This window comes from Vulpes lagopus, chromosome 9 (assembly GCF_018345385.1).
Source record: "Vulpes lagopus strain Blue_001 chromosome 9, ASM1834538v1, whole genome shotgun sequence".
Classification (NCBI taxonomy): domain Eukaryota; kingdom Metazoa; phylum Chordata; class Mammalia; order Carnivora; family Canidae; genus Vulpes; species Vulpes lagopus.
The window spans coordinates 29,651,945-29,676,909 of NC_054832.1; the positions used below are offsets into that span (position 1 = coordinate 29,651,945).

General features: G+C 36.3%; 1 protein-coding gene across 3 annotated transcripts in view; it reads left to right on the forward strand.

The window, feature by feature from the left end:
• The window catches only part of RSPO2 (R-spondin 2), a 150,157-nt gene that overhangs the window by 67,198 nt on the left and 57,994 nt on the right, over positions 1-24,965 (forward strand). For all 3 annotated transcript variants that reach the window (XM_041769323.1, XM_041769325.1, XM_041769324.1), the window contains one exon: positions 11,904-12,092. In XM_041769323.1, coding sequence (XP_041625257.1) covers positions 11,904-12,092 — 189 coding nt within the window. The remainder of the gene's footprint in view (positions 1-11,903; positions 12,093-24,965) is intronic.

Here is a 24,965-nt window from a genome sequence, read left to right on the forward strand (position 1 = left end):
TTGAGAGCCATCAGAATGAGAATTGACTTAGGCAAGAATAAAAACTGATACCATAACTAGTGTGTGGAATTGTGATGAGGAACAGGATATTTATACGATGTTACTGTATTTTTTTTTTTTTCAGAAATTACTTACTAGATAGGAAAATAGTAACTTTGCAATGTAGAATCCTGGGAGACACCATCTTAACCAAGGAATCAAGGTTAATGTCACGAATAATGTGACCAAATTCATTAGGTGCCGCTTGGCACACACAAGAAAGAACACAAAAAAGGATGTTAATCACTTCATATGTTATCCCAAGAATGTGTGGCCAATCGTGAGGGAGTATCAGACAAACTCAAATAAACATTCTATAAATAAATGACTATTCTCTTCCAAAATGCAAGCTCGTGAAAGAGGAACTGATCAGATTAAAGGAAACTAAAGAGATGACAACCTAATGCAATGCATAAACTTGGATGGGATTCTAGTGCAGGAGAAAAATAGAAACAAAGGACATTATGGAATAATTGACTGTAGACTATGGATCAGAAAATAGTATTGTCTCAATATGGCTGATATCGACAATGTCCTTGTTTTTGGAAATACATACTGAACACCGAGAAAATGTAGAGATAAAAGAGCATAATGTCTCCTACTTGTACTTAGATGGTTCAGAAAAAAAAAGTATATGCATACATTTGTATATATGTATGTGAATGTAGGTATACATCCAGGTCTGTGGTTATATATACATTTGTCTGTAAACACGTAGGCATAGTTTGGCCACTTTCTGAGAGTGACCAAATGCTCTTTATGGTTTTCCATTAATAGGTGATTTGTTTTTGGCTTCCAAGCCCTGGAGGAAATGGAGAACTGTGGTCAGAGAACAGTGGCACATTACTCTCCAAATCTGTCTAGAACAGATTTCTCCTCTCTTCAGAATGTTAGTGCACATCTCCCCACTTCAGCTCATCTTTAAAGTCTAGTTTTGATCATTTGAGTGGCGTCCCCAGCCTTTCTAATTACACAGGTATGCCTGCTGTTACTTCAAAGGCCCCCTGGCCAGGACTGCATCTGTCTTCAAAGACAGAGGGGAGTGGCCCATTTGCAGGAAATTGTATGGTTTGGGTAGGGGTGTGTGTATGTGTGTGTCTGTGTTTTCTTTGAACTTGTCAAGCAAGTAGAGATCCCTGTGGAAAAAGTGCTGGCCTTTTGCTGTATGCCCCAACAATTAAATACTTTCCATTTACAATTCTGAAGATCCTCTTTAACTTCTGCCAGAAGAAACCTGTAACTCTATTTCCCTGAGTTATCCTTTTTGCTGTCTCAGCAGTGTTCCTCAGAAATGTTTTTGTGGATGACCTCTTAATTTTGTTGGTTTATGAGACTTAATATATTCCTAGTTATGTTAGGAAAGAATTAGTATAGTGTTGTTAGTGACTAATCATCAGAAGGAACTTTGGTTATTTTGCTGCAGCTAAAACCAGCAGAAGCACGGTGAGCAGATGACAAGGGGACAGCCTAATTTGGAAAACTCGCAGTTTCAATCATGCTGGGGTGTGTTTTGTCTCCCAAGTGCTGTACATCTATCTCTTAATGAGAAAAGAAAAGGCATGGCTTTTGAGGGAGCTGGATTCAAATTTTTCACCAACAAACTGTATGATCTTGGAAAGGTCCCTTAAATTCTCTGATCTGTTTGAGTTAATTATGAGTAATAAGCATGACTTTCGAAAAGTATGAAAGCATGTCGCCTGCAATTTGTCACATACCGTATTCTCCAGAGTTCATTTTTTTTCTCCCCCAAGCTCCCACCCCATTTGACTTTCCTCGTTTTCATTGCCTCTTGTTCTGAATAGACAGAACTTTCTGAGAATGAAATGTTGGTGAAGCAGATAGATTTCAAACTGGGTCTAAGGTAAAGATGGCTGTGAGGAATGTTGACAAGGCAGTTTAAAATAAACTGTTGATAAATGTTAAATGCAGACCATTGATTTTTAAGAATCAAGAGCTGTATCTTGTGTAGGTCTGGAGGTTTAGTAGTTGAGTCATTTTGATTTTTGTTCATGTATGTGATTTTTACCAAGAACGACCTAAAAATTATTGAATATAATAAAGCTTTCACTTTTTTTTTTTTTTTTGCATCACAGTGTCGTCTTGAATAATTGTTGCATAATAATGTTAGCCCTAAGGGTTTGTTAGTTTGTTTTTCATTAATTCAACTTAAAAAAAATTTTATTATCTTTGTTTGAAGAAACCTTTCTCTGGGACAGTGTAACTAATAGTGTTCATTCTTAAATTTAAAACACAGTGGTATGACCCATGGAAGTTTCCACATCTAAAACACATGGAGTCTTTAATCTGGGTAGTTATGACACAGATTCTTCTTGAGGGCTGTGTTTATGACACCAAATAAGCATCCAGTTTGCTTTCCACTTATTGTTTTAAATTAAAAGTGGAATAAGCAGGAGTTACCAAACTAGTTTCTATTCTAGGATGCAGGTGGTATATGGGGGATAGTTGAATAACATATATATGTGATGTGGATGGGAATATATATTGAATAGACTCCTATACCCCTTCCTCTTTTTTAAAAACAATTTAATTTTTGTTTAGTCAGATTAGGGGAGATTTTTTCTACAGGAAGTTAGGTCAGATACTATGGCACTTATGTTATAGTACTTATAAAGTATGCAAAACTATTTTGAAATAGTGTTAGTGTAAGATGTACTTAAGTACTTTATGGAATAAAATTCTGGCTCTGTTTGTGAGCAGTTTGTTTTTCTCTCTTTAAATAATTGGATTATCTTCTTATGTAAACATGAAGCCCTGTAAGAGTTGGTTTCACAATCTTCATAAATGTATATATTTAGAGCTCATGTTGGAGTTAACATTAGCACCAACAGTCTGTCAACATTTCCATGGGGTTGCTTAAGTATGTCGTGAAAGCCCAAGCCAACACTTGGCATGAGTAATCTGTACTACACAGCAATTTCTAGCAATGGCTTATAGGATCACACACATTCTAACTTTAAGTTTGCTTCTCTTTTAGTGTTAGAATTGTTTTATGGAGTATGTTTTTTTTCTCTATCTCACAGTCTCAGGCAGGTGGCTTATTTTATACAACATATGATTCTTTATTTCAAAAACATGTATCTTTGAAAAAAGGAGCAATCTCAAACCATCTTCTATTTTTCTGATTTTCATCTACTAATTAAAGCTCTTGGTGTTAGCAGTTGTAGAAGCTGAAGAGCTTAGGATTCTGATGGTCGTATTCCTCCACTTCAGTAGCTTAGTTTTGGGATGAGTGTGTGCTGATCCTTAATTGTACTATCCCCCACACTTATCTGTCAGAATTAACACCTAGTATAGGATTAGGATTTTTGTGTCTGAGTTTTAGGGGAAGGAAAGGAATAATTCTTATAGACCTGGTTTCCAAAGTGAGCGTTAATTATGGGAAACACTTCATCATTTAGGGAATTGTATATGCTGCATCGAGGGCTTATGATTTTATTTCATCTGGTTCTATGTATACACAGCTACTTTTTTCCATATCTATGACTTGTCTTTTTTCCTTAGGTGTTAACGACCATTTTGGAAATATGTTTTTGGAGCATTTCTAAATCCCATTTAATTCTTTTCAATTCTTATGTTCTGAGTTGTTCACTCCTCCACTTTGGGCAGACTGTTTTAACTGCTAATGATGTCTATGTCTTGTGAAGTTCTGGATAGGTTTGTTGTGCTCTCAAACAGACCCATGTAAGGCTCCACATTTATTTTGCAACTATATCTTGGTTCATCATCTTTTCTCAAATGGCAGTTACTGACTATTCTGGGCTTCCCTGTGACATTTTAGTTGTCCCACTTGAAGTATGCATGACACACGACTCATAGAGGCTCTCTGCTTCCTTGCTCTGTGTTTTAAAAAAAAAAAAAATCCCACTCAGCAAACCACACTATGGCCACAGTTAACTGTGGTGGTAATATGCTTCTGAGGTGCGAATCTATGAGGATTATGGCTCAAGTGGCACCGGTACTGGTGAGTAATGAGGAGACTATAACCATGGTCATTATTTTAATTTTCCCCCCAAGTTATTAGCACTTTGTTAATATAAATCTGTGACTCCATTTACCTCTCTCTCTCCTTTACTTTAAAATCTCCTGGTAGCCTTGAATTTTTGTACGGTGAGATACATATTTTAAGAGAAGCAAGATCATCTAATTAAGACTCTTAATGTCATCAAAATATTCATCTCTAAAGATGATTTCTATATTGGGGGGTCTTATAAATTTTTAGAAATGTTATTTTCTGATGAATTATAGAGATAGGATCCTATTGAGTCTTTCATTTCTAATTGTTCTATTTTAGGTGGATAAAATGGAATTATTAAATAATTATCAAATCTTTAGCAAATTATAGATTTATCAAAGCTAGTACTACTTTGAGAAGCTAAATTTCTTAAGCCTTTTACTTAAATATTATCTATTAAATAACTTAGGTCAAAAAGATTTTGAGAAATATGGTTTAATTCTAGAGATTGTGGGATTTTGGGCTTTTCGTGCAAGTTTGCCTTTTCTCAATTTTTTTTCTAGAATAAATTCGTGTTAAGTGGACATTTTAGAAATTTATCTCTGTTTAAGCTTTATTAACAATTGTTAATTTTTAACATCCAAATTTTTCTGGGGCATCATTATAATCTAGCATATTAAAATTTGTTGTCTTTACATCACAGATTATGTGTTCCATGATGCTATGTTCTATAAATATTCACAATTTAGGGTAAAACTAAGTATCCTAAGATAGTACTTTTTCATTTTGGTCAAATCTTTTGTAGTTCCTTAGTTCATGACTTTGATTGCTCAGTTGAGTTTGAGTTTGGTAGTACATGTTGAGATCAAAGGATTTTTATACTAGTGTGGCCAAACTCTAGTGGGAGGATCTGTGCCCAACTTGGTTAGTATAGATAGAATACAGTAGGCAGGTTTCTTGTTACTGGTGCCTTAAATTTGATCAATGAAGTTGATAGTAATTGTTTATCTTTAAAAATATTTTGAACACTTATTTAACCAGCAAATATGGAGTGAGGCTAAGAGGCCAATAGCCTATTGTTCAGTCCTGTTATTTTAGAATTAGAAACTTGTACCTTTTGTCAGGAATGGATGCCTTCACCAAGAAGGAATTTAGATTTCTTCTTGCTTGGCAAGGGCTAAATCCTGAAACAGGGGAACACTTTTGAAAAGTGTTAGGAGTATATTAGAAACAGATGGGCCTTCAACACCTACATAAAAGACACTATGGGATAAAATGTGAGTAACTGGATTTAATTTAACAAAAGATCAAACTTAAAATACTAGGATTCATAAGAGACCAGACTTACTTTGCAATTTAAGTGGAGCACAAATAACTGGAATTAAATAATATTTATGCTGTTTTTCACTCTATATATATTTGTTAGTAATACTGGTATTCTTACCTGGGTTCTGCTTGGCAATTTTGCTTGTTTTCTATACCTACATACTCCTTTCCCTGTCAAGGAGATATGTGTAGATTAGTATTAATACTACTGCCTGACACCTTTTTGAAGATTTTTTAATGTTTTATGTGATATATTTCATCTTTAGAATTTTGGGTGGGTCTAGATTTAGAAAAAGTGTTTTGGTTGGAATGATGAGGCTCTGGATCTCAGCAGGCTTTAGAGTTGGAAAAGTTGAAGCTTACAGAGAAAGCAAATAAACATGGTCATCAAAGCTGGGAATTAAGATCTGTTTATTCACCTGCATGCTTGAATTAAATCTCATAGCAATAGGCAGAGCCATTTAACTTATTAAGATCCTGACCAAATAAATTACTGTAGTCATGTCTAAAAGTCTATTTTTTGCCTGGCTTTAGATATTGAGCTTGGTATAGTCATATAATGGACGAAGAACTTCTTGTTGAATTAAGTTAGTGATTTATAATGTAGAGAGCACTAGGATAGTTGACACTGGACAGTGGTTAATTAAACTTAAAAGTCTATTTGAGGTTTGGGACATGAAGCTTTGAATTACAAAAAAAAAAAAAAATTACATGTACCCTTGTCCTTCAGTATTGAGGAGCATTATTAATGGCTAAGGGAGATTGGGGGATGGGAAGAGCATTTAGGTTGGTTGTGGCTTTCATCACTTCTGCGTTAATAGAATTCCTCATTTGTAGGGTTATAAAGATATCCGATATGGACTAAGATAAGTATTCTCTGATTCATTTTCATTGTCAGTCAAGGTTCAAGCAAATAAGGCCTAGCTTTTAATGATTTTAAGAAAATCTTTTTTAAAAAACGTGGAGCACAATTTGTTGACTCTAAAATCTTCGTGGTCAAGATGAAAGTTAGCTTCTGATACATAAAAACAAAACAAAAAGCCTTTAATTTATGTTGATTGTCTCAGTTCTGTAATTCTCTCTTCTCCATACTTGTTACTATAGAGTGTGATTTATGGTGATAAAGAGCTCTTGGTTTAACTTTTGAACTAAAAGTAAGTATAGCTTCAACTTTTGTTTGTGATGACAGAGAGCCTTTTAAAACCATTCTGCTACATATGTAAATCTTCCAAATTCTCTCTTTACTTGCAAAGCTAATTTGGGATTTGGATAACCTTGAGATAATTCCTCTTCAAATCTATAGTTAAATTGAAGAGCAGAAGGCAGCCAGCACACTGCTCGCAGACATGTTGCAGGCGGCTCTGCTGTATGGGACTCCCTTGGATGCAGCTCCAGCCAACAACCTCAGCCCTGGTCTTAGTCTCCTGGTTGCTCCTAGTTCAATAGCCTTCCTCTTTCACAAGGGTCATTGATTGCTTCTACAAATATCATGCCATAGTGTCTTTGTACTTAAGGTGGGTTATGGTGTCTAAGAACATAAAATGTTCTTTATGAAAAAGGAGTTTTCCCTAGTTGCTGCCCCCCTGCACCACCCCCACCAAAGTCATTTTGTCCATCATACAGCTACTGAGGACTCCAGTTCTGTTCCTCTCACCCAGCTTTTTGCCCCCTGCCTACCCTCTCTCCAGTTTTCACCCCTTTCTTAAACAGAAAGGTTGAGCTCTATCCCAGTTTTTGAAACTTACCTACTCCTTACATCTTGCTCAGGACACGAATAATAATATCAGGATAGAATCCCTCTAGAAGGCAGCTGGAGAAATTGTAAATAGTACAGACTTCTTTTCATTTAGCTATGTGAAAAGACTTTATAAATCAATATTACTGTGTCAGAATAAGGTATAACCGAAATCCTATAATGAACATAAAAGCAGGAAAATCAACAACAGAGTGTAGAATGCAAAAGAGGTGGGTATGGGGTTGGGGCACTATAATGGTCTTAGTGAGAAGTAATAAGGGTCTGAGTTAGGAGAGGATTAGTGGCAATCAGAATAGTGTATAGGAGGAGACATTATCATGGAAGCCAGAGGAGGTATAAAACTTTCTGAAATGATCCAGGTTACAGGAATTGTGAGGACCAGAAATTGAGAATGAGGTCTTGAATTAAGGATTAGAAAACTGGTTGTGGTCTTCCAAAAAAGTACTTTTGGGGATAATTAAATAGGTGATTGCGGTAAATTGAGGCAGAAGTTAGAACTGACACTTCGAAAAATAAATGAGAGTGATGTTGGCCTTTTTCATTGCTATGAAGAGATGTTCCCTACTTGGCTGAAATTGAGCAAGTTATGATACAAGGCAAGTATGTTCAGTTATGGAAAATACAAATTATGTTACATACACATATACATGTCTAGAAAGTAGTCTCCTAAAATTTTATTAGGAATTCTATCTGAGGAAGTAATTTTTCATCTGTATTGATTCTTTTTTCCTCCCCAGTTGCAGATTTTAGAATATGTGGTAATAAATAAGAAACTGTGTGGGAAGCATCAATAGTTTTGCAAGCAAGAGAATGTCCATGGAATGGATTCAGTATGCAGATACAAGCAGTTGAACAGTTGATAGAACAAATTCTGGTGGTAGGTGGAAAGAAGCAAGTCTTAATGGCCATTTCAAAGGGCAATCTTGGTTCTGATTCCTGGTTCTGACTTGGTAGTTCTTTGTTTTACCTTTTGGAAAGGGAGCCAAACTCCTGTTTTGGGTTCTTTCCAGAAGAGAAGCTATAAGATCAAGTCAGGGCTGTGGTAACCCAGGAGAAGCAGGGAGAGCATCCTGTGGAACTAAAACCTGGTTAGATCTGCTACAAGTAGCTGTAAATATTCAAGTGTTGAATGATTATAAGGAAGGGCATGGTATCCAGTGTACTTTGTTGTATAGCTGCTAGTCTGAATACTTAGGGCTTGATGTTAATTTTATATGCAAAATTTTGTGTAGGGCAAATAGGATATGGCATTAAAACTAAAAGTTTCAATAATTGGTGAGTTTTCCTTCTCTTCCTTCTTCTGAGTGAACCTGATAAACTGAAGTGAGTGTGATAAAATGAATGAGTAAATGAATAATGCATCCTGTTAAATTTATAATCTTGCTTGGTATAGGGATAACTAAAATTTTCACATTTCAGAAATTATGTTGGGATGTCAGATTATGTCAATTTTAATTTTATACCAGGGCTGGAAACAGTATTTTTTCTCTTAAATTACTCTTTTCATCATTAGATGTAGCACACTCCTATAAAGTTTACATATTAACTTTCAGATGCTATTTCAACACTTAGTAGTCTCCCACTTTGTCCCTCCAATGAATTATTTTTGTTACTTAAAAACCATAAAAGTAAAGAATATCCTATAGGTGAGCATTTAACATAATGTATAGAATCTTTGAAAGAGATGTAATTACAATTACATTACCCTGAAGTTAGTGTATGGCCTTCCTATCCACTGTTTTATTTTTTTAAAAATTGATACAAATTACTTATAAATTATGCACATTACTTATAAAAAATACATACACTTGTGTAGCCAATATCCAATCAAGGTTAGAACATTTCTATTGCCTTCTGTAGTGGGTTAAATAGGGTCTGCACCCCCAAGCCCTGCTCTCATTCATGTCCACCTGGAGCCTCAGAATGTGATCTTATGTGAAAATAGGGGCTTTGCAAATAAAATGAAGGTAAGAACAGATAGAAGATCCTACTGGATTAAGGTGGGCCCTTATCCAAAGACCGTGTTTCTATGAGAGACAGAAAGGACACACAGAGATACGTAGAGAAGATGGAATCAAATGGGAGATAAGCTGCCACAAGCCAAGGAACATCTGGGGCCACCAGGAAGGGTGGTTTCTTCCCTAGGGGCTTCAGAAGAAACATGGTCCTATGGACATCTTGATTTCAGACTTCAGTCCACAGAATTGAGAGAATGAATTCCTGGTGTGTAAGCCACCACATTGTGGTAATTTGTTAAGGCAGCCCTAGGAAACAAATACACCTGCCAAAAGTTCCTGCACACCCCTTTCCAGTCAGTCCCAAACCCTCAAAGGCATTTCATGTTCTAATTTCTGTCACCACAGATTAGCTTCACATATCGTATCCTTGACATCAATATAAATAGAATTATACAGAACATATTCTATTTTCATTTTTTGGTCTGGCTTCCTTTGTTCAGTATAGTGTATATAAGTTCATTCCTGTTTGGTTATGTGTCCATCGTCTAATTCTTTTTATTAAAATATACCACGACTTATCCATTCTCCTGGTCAGACATTTGGGTTGTAACCTCCTATTTTGTACACTTACTACATCTGTGGTTGTCACTGGTTTAGCAGTTAACTATTCCTGTTTTTGTGGTTGCTACTGAGAGTTTTAACAAGTACATTTAACTTAAGGAGGTTTAATTTATATTGGTCTTCCTCATTCAAAATATAGAAACTTTGAATGCTTTAACTTTGCTTTCCCTCCTCAAGTGTTCCATGTTACTACTGTTAAATATAAAATATGTATTACTGGGGCACCTGGGTGGCTCAGTCAGTTAAGCGTCTGCCTTCAGCTCAGGTCATGGCCTTGGGGGCCTGGGATCAAGTCCCACTTTGGGCTCTCTGCTCAACAGGGAGCCTGCTTATCCCTATCCCTCTGCTTACTGCTCCCCCTGCTTGTGTGCACGCGCTCTCTCTCTGTCAAATAAAATCTTTTAAAAAAAATAAACTCCTTTAAAAATATGTATTTTTAAACCATGGAAATTGATCATTACTTCTTAAAAATTGATAGTTTTCATAGACACACCAACATATTAGTTGATTTGGTCACTATTGATTATTACGTTTTACTTCCTTCTGAGTTCCATTCTAATTTCTCCAATGTACAGTTTATTCTTTTGGCGAGTGATTAATAAATTCATTTGCTTTATTTTGAGCTCATTCTTTTTTTTTTAAGATTTTATTTATTCATGAGAGAGAGAGAGAGAGAGAGAGAGAGAGAGAGAGAGGGAGGCAGAGACATAGGCAGAAGGAGAAGCAGGCTCCATGCAGGGAGCCCAGTGTGGGACTTGATCCTGGGACTCCGGGATCATGCCCTGAGTCGAAGGCAGACACTTAACTATTGAGCCACCCAAGCATCCCTTTTGCTGTCATTCTTAAACTATCATTTAATTGCTTATAGAATTGTTGTTATAGTTTGATACTTTTCCCTTAACAGGTTGAAGGTAGTGTATATTATTGCTGATGAGATACCTGAATGTCTACCTAGAGGTAAACATTCCTTTCTAGGTTATGTTTGTCTGGTTTGACTTCATTCTTTCGTTATAAATACATTGTGTTCAGATGCAGTCTTGTTTTTACTGATCTACTCAGATCTCTGAAGTTTTCATCTAAAGAATTCATCCCTTTCAATCTGGAACCTGATTAGTCACAATCTCTTTGGATATTATGTCTTACTCATGCTCTCTTTCTTAATTCTATAACATCTGATTGTGCATTAAAACTTTTTCATTTTCTTTTTACAGGCTTTTTAACTTTTTCACATTTTCATCTTTATTGTGTTTGGTGCTACAGTTATTCAAACTTGTTTTCTGGTTAAATATTTTTCTTTTACACTATTCTATTTTTCCATAGAATTTTTTTATTTTAGAATTTTCATTTTCTAATGCACAGTCATATGATATCGCTTCTTCCCCTGTGACTTCTAATCTTAATTTTTATCTCTTCAAGTATTCTGAAGATAATCATTTTAAAGACTTTCAGATAGTTCTGTTATTTCTGAATCTTTAGGTGTGGGAAGCATCTCTCTGAGACTGGTGATTCTTCCTCATAAAGGTTTGCTGGTCCAGGTTGTTGGTTTGTTTTGATGTGAGGGTGGCTTTCCATACAAGTTCCAGGTCTCAGAATTGTAGAAAATTTCTTAAGGGTGGTTTCATATTTTTTTCTTTGTAGGTTTTCATGGATCAATTTTTTTTTAATGTTAGCTTCTTGATTTATTGACTCTACACTGATAATTTGAACTTGGATCCCATACTTAGATGTATTGCAGATTTGGGGTTCTTGTTGCTCATGGATTGTATTTTTCTTTCTACAGTGCTCACCTACCCTATAGCCCTAATCTGTGGTTGAAATCCTCATCTCTGGTAAATTGAGGTGTGAAGGCTTCTAGTACTTGTTTTACGTCCAAACAGCCCTCACAACTCCAGTCTATATAAAGAGATCTATGTGTCTGGTCTTCATATGCATATTTCTTGGCCTAGATTCAAGACCCTGCCATGAGGCCTGCCTCTCTGGTCTAACATCTCTGTGAGCCATTCAGTTTCAGCTCTAACCCTGAATTTCCTTTGTTTCTAAGTTTGGTTGTGAATTAATCTTTTTTTGGGGGGTGGGGGTGGGGGGTGGGGGGTGGGGGGAGAATGTTTTTAGCACATTTCTATGTGATTCGAGAAGGACAAGAGACACCTGTCTTCTCACCATGTTGTATTGACTAGACGTCTTGATCATATTTATGTTTGAACATGTGTTTTGTGTTTTTCTTTTACAGCTAGTTATGTATCAAATCCCATTTGCAAGGGTTGTTTGTCTTGTTCAAAGGACAATGGGTGCAGCCGATGTCAACAGAAGTTGTTCTTCTTTCTTCGAAGAGAAGGCATGCGCCAGTATGGAGAATGCCTGCATTCCTGTCCATCTGGGTACTATGGACACCGAGCCCCAGATATGAACAGATGTGCAAGTGAGCAGTTGACTTTTATATGCTATTTACTGTTGATGCAATTTAGTGGGGAGCTAAGTTGAAAATTTGGACTGAAAAAAGGGTTTACTTTTAATATGCTACAGAAATAGCCTAAGCTTAAACTTGAGTGGGCAGGATAAAGACACTTATCTTTTGTCTAGAAGTATATTGCACACACACTATTTTTTTAAAATTATTTAAGTATTTGCATAACAATCATCTCAAACACAGCTTGTTAGCAGATCTTTGTAAAGCATACTTAGCATCCCCCCCCCCCCAAAATCCCCAAGGAATTTAAATATCTTGGTAACATTCTCTCCACTTTACTACAGTGTCTATGGCTTCTTTTGCCTTTTTTATCTGAGTTTGTAATTCCTTGTTTAGTCTAATCTATAATCTAATACATTTAAGGTTCTGTAAAGCACCATTGCTGATAAAAGATATAACTATAATATTTAGTTTACCTTAGAGTATTCTGAGTTCTAAGTTTAACAACTACAAAAAAGTTATTAAGGAGTGGCATTCTGTACATAGGCATGCAGGAATGATTTTTATTCCAAAAATCACTTATAGAATGATTCTCAACTTCTAGGTAAGCAGTAGAAGTTGGAGTTGAAAAAAAGTGAGATGTCACAGAAATATCTCTTTATTTAAGGAGCTTAAATGTTAGGGCATAGAGGGGATAAGGAAAAAATAACATGGAGTGAAATGACAAATGGGTAAGAAGTTTAATCTTAATTCAGTACACTAAGCTGTGTCAGCAGGCAAGCAGTACGTTATGGGAGTAAGTTTCTCCCATTACTACTGTGTATATGACTATGAAATCAGTCAAGGTCTTTAGATAAGAGGAGAGTTTGAATGGAATCATCTAAGGTCAATATTATTTTGGAAGGAGAAAGAACTAATAGATTCTAGAAAGAAGGAGCCACACATGTCTAAAAATAATGTGGTTGGGAACAACAAGTCTCATCTGGGATGCTATTGGTATTTTGGCAAGGCAACTTAATCTACATTGCTGAACACTTAGTATTCTCAGTCCCTGTCGACGAATGAGTCACTGTGATGAGTAAGAATTGTCCCCAAACTTTTTCAAACCCTCCTCGTGGAGCAGTACTATCCCTGAATGAGAACCTTTGAGTCATATGTGTTTAGTAGGAAGAGTGGTTGGAATGGAGAACTGATAAAGATCTTGAGTACCAGGCCAACTAGTCTGGATATTACCTGCAGGTTTTGAGCAGAGGAGGCCTGGGGAGGTTGTTTTGTTCTGGATGATTGTAGCAGCAGTGGGGAGATAAATTGGAGAAGGATAGAAAGTAGAGGAAGGCTCCTGTAACAACTGCAAGTTAGAAATCTGTTCTGATGAAAGGTTAGTGGATAATGAATTCCAGAACTTTAAAAAACCGAATCAATGGGACTTAGTAACTAATTTCAGAGAGTGAAAAGAGAGAATCAAATTTGATCCTAAGGTTGCAAGGTGAATAATTTTGCCATTAGCAGAGATAGAAATAGATAGGCTCAGAGGAAATTCAGATCTACTTTTGTTCATAAGTTTATTGGGAGTTCTGCCTATGTAATCATTAATCCAAACGTGTATCAACAGGCTGGTTAATTTTTGCAAGGATGTACCTTGTTAAGTTGTGTGATTTGGGGGCTCTCCTAGTAAATGTCTCCCATACTCCCATAGCTTTTTTTTTAAACTTCCATGGATGGATAGGTTTACCTTGAAATGGATTCCTATTTAGATTGCTTTAGACTTACTGGTTGGGGAGGGGTTGGGCGGGATCAGAGTCCATGAATATTTGGTGCATATCCACGCACAAGGAAGATAAAGTTAGGTGGCTCCCGGCAGTTATTCCAAGTTCTAGGCCTAGCATTATATATCCTGTTTATAGACAGGCTGGCTCTGTAATGTGCCACTCAGCCCTAGGAATTGACAAATCTATTAATAACTATGCAGGGACACTAGTGTAAACCAGGACTGTCCCAGGCAAATTGGTTTGGACAGCTACCTCAGCAATACTCCATAGCATTTCTAAGGGTCGTCTTTGGAGATACATCCAGGCAAGGGTTAACAAGCACATTTTGGCTGAGTTTACCTCTTAGAAAGGAGAGCAGTGACTGTGAATCAGCCTTGGAAAGGGAATTTACATGTGAGAACAGATTTGCTATGGATATACTTATAGTAAGTGAATGCAATCGATGTTGCAGTTTACTGACCTAGATGAAATCATTACTTATACAAGTGGGAGGGGCTTATTAAGACTCCTGCGAATCAAAGTGAAAGTGGAAAATTATTTAATTTTTCAGTATGGGACTTTGGATGGCCATGGTTCTTTCATACTGATTATTTGCTTTATCCCCCATACTTTGCATATATTCCATTGTTGTTTGTATTCTATTCAGAGGTGAGGAGGTGGAGTTATATTGGAAAAGCTGTCACATATTTAGAAGTTGAAATCCTATCCACATTTTGTTTACATAGGTGATTATTGCTCTATCATAGAGGGAAAAATATACTTCAAGCAACAGTAGCTTTATAAAAATTCCTAGAAATGAAACATGCTCATCTGTTTTCTAATCACTAGAGTAAGATTTCAGCTTAGAGTAAGATTTCAGAGTAATATTTCAAAACAAATATCCTCCTTCTGAAGGAAGACTTGCTCTATGAAGTGTTGGCTAGGGGTGGCTTGTTGGTACATATGGTATGGAGCTTATAAAATCAGACTTGCTGGCAAAATCCAATTCATTAACCATTTGAAGCATACTATGAAAAATACATACACTAATGGACACTAAGAACTGCCATAGTCTCTGATTCTGTTATGTGATATTTTTTCCTATTTTTTCGCATTTATTGATAAACTCATTCATATGAAAACACTTTATTCCTTTGTTAAAATTGTTATAAATATTTCTTGTAGAAAGCCTAGAAAGCACATAGGCCTTAAAAGGCAAAAGCAAAAATAAAAAAAACACCCAAAGATAACAAAAGTTAACATTTTGGCTTCTATTCTCAATCTTTTGTTTTTATGCATGTTTATGACTTTCTCCCCTTAAAATGTATCCTTGTTCTGTTTTGTGACTTGTTTTAATTTAAAGGATTATGAACATTTTGTTAATGTCATTAAATATGGCTGCATACATCCCATTGAGTGGATATATCCTAGTATATTTCATTACCTATTAAACTTCGTTTTTAGTTTTTCATTAATATAAACAGTTACGTGAAGAATATCCTCATAGTCTCTCACATACACACATGTAGTTTTATACATTTGTCTGATTTATTTTCTTAAGATAAACATTTTTCCAGCTTTTTTTTTTTTTTTTAAGATTTACTTGGCACTAAGAGAGAGAGTGTGTGCAAGAGCAGGATCGGGGGTGGGGAGGAGGAGAGGGAGAAGTAGACTCCGCACTGAGCAGGGAGCCTAATTCAAGGCTCCATCCCAGGACTATGGGATCATGACCTGAGCCAGAAGGCTTGATACTTAACTGAGCCCACCAGGTGCTCAAGAATGGCTGTTTCCTCATCAGACCTTCCCGGGCTAATCTGTCTTAAATGTTAACTTTCTTTATCCCAATATTTCCTTTCTTCCCTCTTTATCCCTCCTTCCTTTCCTGCTCCCCTATTCCTCCTTCCCTCCCTTCTTTCCTTAACATTATGGATAAACTAACGTACTGTATATTTTGCTTATGTTTTACTTAATACCTCTCCCATTAGAATGTAAACTCCAAGAGGGAGGAAAGGGATTTTGGTCTGTTACCTTCAGGCTCATGATATGCAGAACAGTATCTGACACACAGTGGGGCTCAACAAATATTTGTTGAATGAATGAATGAAGGTAGTCATAGTGGAAACAAGTACATGGAGAGAGATATTGAGGAAGAATCAAGAGGACTTGATAATTTGGCTAAAGGTGAAGAGAGAAATTGAGATTACTCTTATGATTTTGGCTTGGGAGCTAGGCAGTAAAATTTATTTAGGTACAGAATATAGGAGGAATAGCACATGTCCTGGTGAGAAAGCCCATTATCGTAGAGAATGGTTCATTTGGGACATGTTGAGTTCAAGGTGGTATGACATGTCCTGGGGAAAGTACCTAACGAACAGTTAGATGTAAGCATTCAAAGCTCTCAAGGGAGCTCTAATCTTAATCATTGGCAGGAAAAAGAGGATATCAACTGAAGGGGGTAAAGGGGTGAGCCCTGGGGTTTAAAGCCTGAAGAATGTTGACATTTTAGCAGCAAGCAAAGGACAGCCTGTGGAGGGAATCACCAGGAAAATAGAAAACCAGAGACTGATGTCCTAGAAGAAAGAAGTAGGAAGGCTTGAAAGGTAGCAAGTGGTCAATATCAAAGTTGAGTTGTTTAAACAATAAAACTGTTGACCTTAATGGGAGTAGTTCATTGTTACTGTTGGAGCACTATCCTAACTGCTGTGGTTTGAGGAAGCACATGGAGATTTAGGCAAGCAGCCATCACGATTATAGATAGTCCTCTCTATTTCTACATTGCTACACTGGTTGAAAAATATCTAATGATAGCAAGAAGGCTCTTGGATTAGGAGATCTTTGTGCGTGAGTGTATATAAAGATGGAAGGAGACTTGACTGGGAAAAGAGCTGGATGAGGTGGAGAAAAAGGGGGACAATTGAGGAAATAAGATCACTGAAAAGACAAGAGGACATAGGACCCAAGGCTACCCATAGTAGCCTTGGACAGAATGCTTGTTCACTCAGTAACCTATAAAGTATCATCTTAGCTACTATCAGTCAAGGTTTTGTTTTATTCATTTGCCAGGAGGAGGATTAGAAATGTGCTGAAGTGACAGGAAGAGAAACTAGTTCACTTTTTATGTATAAGAAAATAATACATATCCTTTTGTTGCCAGAGACAGTGTATTTTCAAAAATCATTTGTAAACAAATAAGTTATGAATCCAGGGAATTTGCTACTTTTGTTTTTAGCTATTCTATATTTTATGATTCTGCCTTGTTTTGGCACTTCATAAGAATGTTTTAGGCTAAGAGAATGTTGACATGTTTTGAGCTGATACAGGTTTAAAAACTAGTAATTTTGAACATGTAAGAAAACTCACAATTAAATATAACCATCCCTTAATTTGTGAATTCCAAGACCAGTGTTTAGGTGTTTTTAAAGAATTACTACATGTCAAATTTGAGTGCTTTTAGAAATGTCTGCCATTTCTGGATCATGAAGTTTAATGATGCATTTGGAAAAAGGTCTAGGTATTTAAAATTAACAGGAGTGTTTAAAATGTTTTTAATCAAATCTGGACAACTGTGAGCTATATGTAAGGATGTGTAGGTAAATGCTTACATTTTACGATTGAAAAGACAAGTTCAGAGAGATTCAGAAACCTACCCAAGGACATACATATGAAGCGGAGCCAAGGATGAGATCGGAGATTCTAATTCTAACACATGTGTGTCTTTTTGTTTGTTTTTAAACCCAGTTTTATTGGGATCTAATTGACATATGGCAGTGTGCATATTTAAGATGTATAGCACAATTTTACTTATGTATTTTGTGAAGGGATTGCCATAGTAAATTTAGTTAACATCTGTCATCTCATGTAAATACAAAAAACAAAAGAAATGAGATGTGCTGAGATCCTTGGTATTTACTCTTAACATTCTTCAAATGTACCAAGAAGCAGTATTAATTATATTCCACATGTTGTACCTTCCATCCCTGATACTTACATATCTTACAGCTGGAGGTTTGTACCTTTTTGACTACCTTCATTCAGTTCCCTTTCACCCTGCCTTCAGCCTCTGGTAACCACAAATCTGATCTCCCCCACCCCCACCCCCACCCCTGAGTTTTTCTTTTCTCTTTTTTTTAGGATTCCACAAATAAGTGTTATCATGCAATATTTGCCTTTCTCTGATTTATTTCACTTAGCTATGTTTCTTTAACCATACCATGCTGCTTCTCTTGGAGAAAATAAAATCACAAAACACTTACTTGTTAAGGTTTAGAATAGCTTTTTTGAGCTGGGTAAGGAGTAGGTCCTTACTTTTAATTGACACCGTTGGAAAGAACATTCTCTTAAGCTGGTTTCTTTCCCAAAGAGGGACCTTTCCCTACAGTACACTCTACAGAAAACACACTCTTGGTTAACAGTTTACTGTCAGCTGGGGAAGGCTCATTGGCTAAAGTGGCTTTTACACCATTACAAAAAGAGCTGCTACCAGCCAGTTAAAAAACTGACAATCTTGATAAGGTTAAGGAATAGTTCTTTAAAGGGACCATATGAATGGTCCCACTGCCTCCTTATCAGAAGATAATTGAGATGTCATTACCTGCTGAGTCTCTGGATTCTTATGCTTTCTTCTTAAGAAATTCCATCCCTGTAAGAGAGCTGGCTGTTGTGATGCACCTATGACTAGGATAAAACAAAACATTTGTCAATTGATTTTAGCTTCAGAGGATTGTATCCAAACTTGTCTCAACAGAACCACAATAATTGCCTGTAGCCAGCCAGTCAAGGGCTTGGCACCTAAAAGGTGTTCAATACATAAGAATTGACTGATTATCAATCCTAGGTTGCAGAGGTCTCTGAGAATAGGGGAGTGGGCTCAGTAATATTAGCTGCTGTTCCGTGAAAGATATCTTGTCCTTATTACTAATAATAGACAGTCTTTTGCCTCAGTCTTTTCAACAGCTTGTACAATCAATTCCTATTTGAGGCTGAGAGAATTTAATAGTTACTCATTCACTGACTGGTACACAGCAGAGTTGGTACTGGAATGTGTGTCTGGTGACCAGCTATGTTCTTTGTTACTGGACTCCATGTTTCTTGACGTGCTTTTCAGTTTGTTTTAAAGAGGGATTACTTTATAAGTCTGTGGAACATACAAGCTTAACATTGAAACTACTTTCATACTTAATGAGGACATTCCTATTAACTACTTTTAGCATTTAAAATCATATAAAACTAAAGAAACCAATTTCTTGATGAGAAGTGAAAAGCGATTAGGAAGGTAGTGGTACAGTGGAGCAACCAGGGAGGCTATTCATCACATGACCACTCTTTTCACTGTTTTTATTATTTTAATTTGATGATGATAGATGATGATGAAAACAATTGGGTGATACTTTTCTCTGTAATTGGGCACATTGTGAACTATCTCCTGTCTCATCATTTTATAGGTGGAGTTCAGGTAGAGAGAAGTGTTGTAGCTTAGAGGGAGGATGTTTTATTCAATTAATGCTTTCACTGATCATCCAGAATGAGACTGTGTGTATATGTGTTCACAACCCTATGAGGCTTCTGCCAGATGTGTAGAAGTTCCCTTAATTAAAAAAAAATTGTGTAGATCTGGAAGAGACCTAATTGATTCTTCCTCTGCCTCATCCCCTTCACCCACCACCAAAAAATGTGCATATTGAGGTTTCTAAGTAAGTACTTCCCGAAAGTCACATAATTAGCCAGGAACAGCATGACTCCAGTGACTGAGATACACCAGTGGAATGTTCTATTTGTTATATTGTTCCTTAAAAAATAAACCATGTAGCATAGATGAAACTATTATGCACAATTACAAACCTGAATATAGAAAAATCTCAATGTTTTTTTGACTGCTTCCCCCCCCACCCTGAAATGGTGAACCATTTTAAGTGTTTTAAACCCCACTAAGGATCTCAAGACATGAGATTTGTATCTTCTAAAGAGAAATCAATTTGTGGTTAAATCACATCTTTGAAAGAACGCTGGATGATTACGAAGAACTCAGCTCTGATTTGAGCTCTAACAGAAACTAGCTTTGCGAGCTTACACAAATTACGCAGCACAGTCTCGGGTAATGGCTTCTAGGTCTAATAACTGTCATGAGTCTATAAAAAAATCTATAATATTTACTGTTGGCAGTTACCATTTTCATATTGATCTCTTTATGACTCACTCTCTATATATTCTATAATTTCTGGTTTCTGCAAAGTACATTCTCCAGTGTTCCTCTCTACTTGGTTTATAGTTAAGGAATAGGCCTTATTTTTGTTTCTTAAAGATAAAAAAAAAAAGCTTCATTGTAGTATGCAATAAGTTGGTGCCTGATTTGGAAATGGGGCTCTTTATAATGTATTTTTATACCAAAATCATGCTATTGCATTAAAATATACAAGGTGGAATCTGTTTCAGTGTTTATTCTAAGCTAATAGAAATTTAGTATATTTGTTAGTCATTCCACAGTTAACACCTGTCATCATCTGTTAGGTCAAGCACTTTTGCTAGGCCCTGTGATATAGAATAGAATAAGATGTGTTCTGTTTGCTTCATGGGGTCCCCTTTGATGCAAGGATTATGACAATTCCAAGACAAGAATTGTTGTCTCTAGTATCTGGATGCTGGGACGACATGGGAAGTTTAGAGGAAACTTTACCCTGGCCATGGTAGAGGTACCCATGGCGACAAGGCTAAGGAAGTAGAAGGATATATCTAGCCAGAATTATCTTGGGCTCTAAAATCAAGGATTTAAACTGATCCTAGAAGCAAAGGAAAGCTGCTGAGGATTTTAAAGGGAAATGACATGACTAACTGGAGCCTTTGAAAGATTATGGTGGCCCTTCTGTGGCTGTCTGTAACAGAGCCATCTTAGTTCCCATCATTATGACCTGTAGCTCCAGTGTGGCTAAGCCATCAAGGGTTTAAGAAGTAGGCCACTTCAGAGATGTCATCAGCAACTACAGTAATGGTTATTCCCTGCACACTGTGGATGTTTCATATGCTGGTCCATGTCAGCAATGCCATAGCACTTTGTTGTGAGCACACCTGCTTTAATTGTATTACATAATCCTCTAGAGAAAACTAATGGGACACACTTTCTCTCTTTCTAGAAGCTAAGTTATATCAAATATCCTGAGAGCTAGAATAACTATTTCTATCTCTGTGGCAAACATGGCTTTGTAATTCTCAATGCTTATAAAAGGTTTCTTTTTTTTTTTTTAATTTTTCATTAGAATCCTGATGGTTGGAAAGTAAAAAGCCTGCTCTGTTATTTAATAGAGGAAGTCTTGTTTCTTAAGCTTACATTTAATTTTCTTGTGGTTTGGTAGTTCTTTTGCATGAGACTCTTATTTCAGTTTAGACCCAAGTTTGACAGTATCATGTCTATTTTAAAGGCAGATGCTACCTTGTACTGTTTTCCTTTGTGCAAGTATGGCTCCTAGTTAACACTTTTAAAGGTTTTAAAGTGCATTCACATCCATCCTTTCATTTGCTTCTGGTAATCCTAGGACTGAAGCAGTGTTATCCCCATTTACAGAGCAGGTAACAAGTTCTAAGAAGTCCACTGACAAGCCTGGGGGTTTGCTGCCACTACATAGCATGGCTGAAACTATCTACTTTTATCATCAAACTGGGTAAGCAGACATAACAAGGCTACCTTCACAAAGTTGGGCAGTTATATCAGACCATAAGACTAGGCATAAATATTAAATAGGTTTTAGCCAAAATGCATCATTTGGTACTGTCCTTTCTCCCCAACCTACCCTTCACTGACCAGTCAATGCCATATGCAATCAAGAAACTAAAAGCTTATTAAAACAGCATGGGATTTTGACACATTGACAACTCAGAGAGAGTCCTCTTTCTTGATTTATCAATATAGTATGGAAAATCATGGAAGTAAAAATGTTCCCAGTTAAGATGACTCGATTCCAGCATGCTATTATTCATTTGATATTTGCTTTATGTACACAGTCAGATTGATATGGATACCAATATCAATAACCTCCCTAAGCTTAAATGCTTACCATTTGGTGTTTTAAAAATAAAACCTGTTTCTTTTTTTCTTCTTTTCTTTCAACATTCCCCATGGCTTTCAATAATTCTGTAGCCCAGGGGTTAACAAATTATGACCTATGGGCAAAGTATGGCTTGCCATCTTTTTGTGGGGCCTTTGTAAGAATAGTTTTTAGATTTTTTTTTTTAAGTGGTGGGGGAAAATAGCAAAAGAGGAACAATATTTTGTGGTACACAAAAATGATACTTCAAATTTCAGTGTTCATAAAGTTTTGTTGGAAAACAGCCACACTTAATCATCTGTCTACATGTTGTCTATGGCTGCTTTTGCTCTACAACAGAGTTGAGTAGTTTATACAGACAAAACCTAAAATATTTACTATCCGGCCCTTTAGAGGAAAAGTTTGCCAATTCCTGCTCTAGCATATTTGGAGTGTGAAGGGATTAAGATTGTTCTTTCTCCTTGCATTAGGGTTGAGTGGCAAGCAAGACTCATATTAGCTTCTGTACACTTTTCTGTTTTGTTCGGTAGAGAGAGATGCATTTTCCAACATTTGAAAAAATTCAACTAAGTCTTAGGTCTGAAGATTATTAAACTGCTCTGGTTCTACCTTAATATGAAAGGCTGACAAGTTACCAAAAAAAGGAGAGGCACAAAGAATGACCAAGATGAAAGATCTGCTACTTGATAGGAAAATAAAGCTTGATGAGACATTAGTTTGCTTTATGATTTTTAAAAATAACTTAATTATTGCATTCCTTCCCTTATTTGATTTTGAGGAAATTGTCCTCCCTTCTCATCTGCTCTAAATGGGGGGTGGCAGGGGAGAGAAAAGCAGCTTTAAACACCTAGCTTTGTATTCAAGGCAAATGTGTCCAAGTTTTAATTTCAGCTATTTTGAGAATGACTTCAAATATGTATCACTTGAATATACAAGAAGTAGAGCCAACATTTTTATAGTTCCTCATTGTTTTACCACATGATTTTACACAAACCTCAGTGTTTCTTCACTTTTTTTGTGTGTGGGTGGGCAAGATATAGTTTTTTCTTTTTTTGGCAAGATACAATTCTTAAACATTCAAATATTACAGTGCATCTACCAACATATTTCAAAAATTTGAATTTTGGGTATTTTTTAAAATGAACTATTCTAACACTTTAAAATGAGTCAGAAGGAAAAAAGGCTACTTTTGAAATTATACGTATCCCCCAAAGTTAAAATAAAGGACACTTAGGCATAGAAGACAGCTACCTGGAAAACAATATATAAATTTCTGGCTGGATTCCATTCATCCTACCTAATTGCAACTTGATTACAATTAAAACCCAAGGCCAGAATTTTAATACCCTGTGGTCACTACCCTAATGGCCAGGATAGACCACCTTTAGTACACTTCATAAGTTAAACATCTTCATTGTCCTTAAAAAAGGATGCTGCGCTTTTCGAGCAAGATCTGTTGAATATTTTGTGATACACAGTACAGCGATATTTTAGGTGGGCTTATTTAGCTCTAGGGAATGATACAACTTTTACGTGGTACTTTTCACCTGTTCTTTTTGTTCTCCTCTTAAATTTGGTACTCCACACAATCATCTGATATGGTTAGGTCAAGTATTTTCCCCTTCTATGTGATGAAGGGAGTAGGGTACAGAGAGTGTAATTTCCCGTATCTCTAAGGTCAAAATTACATTTGGATCTCTTGTTTTCCTAAGGTTCGTTCCTCATGTTTGAAGTAGAGGACTTTCCATGTAGGTAGAATGATTATATTCCATTTCTTTGGCTGCATGACTTAAACAAGGGTAAAGCCATTCTATTGACTACAGGTATTGGTGTTTGGATAATGTCTTTCATTTGAGTAGTGTGCAGATATAAAGACTTATTAAAATTATTTATACACATGTATGTACATATCTACTACACATGGAGTATCCTAGTAGCTTGTTTGTACTTTCTCTCATCCTCCATCTGGGACTGTCCTAGCTGGTAAATTTTTACACTCATGATAGCTCACATTCTTGGATCACTAATTACACACTAGATCTTGTGCTGAAATTTTGCCTTTGTCAGGCCTCTGGATGCTCTCAACAACTGAGATAGATAGGAACTGATGTTACCTCTTTTTATAGATGATAGTATTGAGGCAGAGAGTTCTGCCTACTTGCCCACAGTCACATAATAGTAAATGAGCCAAGATTCTAACCTCAGATCTTTTAACCACTGTGCTATTTGAAAGGCCACTATATTCTCAACATAGTTCTTATTTCCTGCCTTTGGCTCCTGTTCTAAGTCTCCAATTCTGCACTTGATATAGTTGAATTTCATCCTATACTAATTCTCATAACTAATAAGGGCAATCTTTACTTAACCCCATTCCAATGGGTTTTACACAGATCTCTACCTTGGATCTTTTAACTTAGTAGTACTGGTTTTCTATATCATCACACAAATAGTTCAGTTTTAAGTATAAATCATTGAGTCCTGTGAAACCTCTAAATCTGTCCTTTATTTTTCTAGGTTGAAACACAATGAAGCTTCTAATGAGCTCTGTGTAAATAGACCGTACTAGAAAAAAATGTAATTTTAAATATTAGGTCATAGTTTTCAACAGTCCCTAGTCTAATGAGATTACTGCAATAGTACATATTAGAAATGCATGATTTTGGTAACACAAAGCTTAAAAACTTTAGGAACATACGTTATTGCAAGTTTTGAGAAGAAATGTTAAACAGCAGTATTTGAAGTTTTTAGAGGAGCCTAAAAAATATTTAAACAATTAAAACCCTCATATTAAGTTGCACAGTTTAGTACTTCCCATGTGAAAAATTGCTAACGGTCAAATTTTTAATGTCTTTTTAGAACAATCTGTCCCTTGAATTTGTTAAAAGCTTAGCATATACTGAGAGAAGAAACTCGAGGCTTTTTCAGGGGCTGGCTTGATGTTTTGATACTTTCAACTCTAGTCTGAAGACTAGATACCCCTAGTGGATGTCTGTGTCTGCCACATGCTGAATAGAGATAAGGCCTAATAAAGGGCAGTTGGACAGTAAGCAGATTTTTAGGTGTGCTCAGGCAGCCTATAACCACCCAACAACCCTGATCATCAA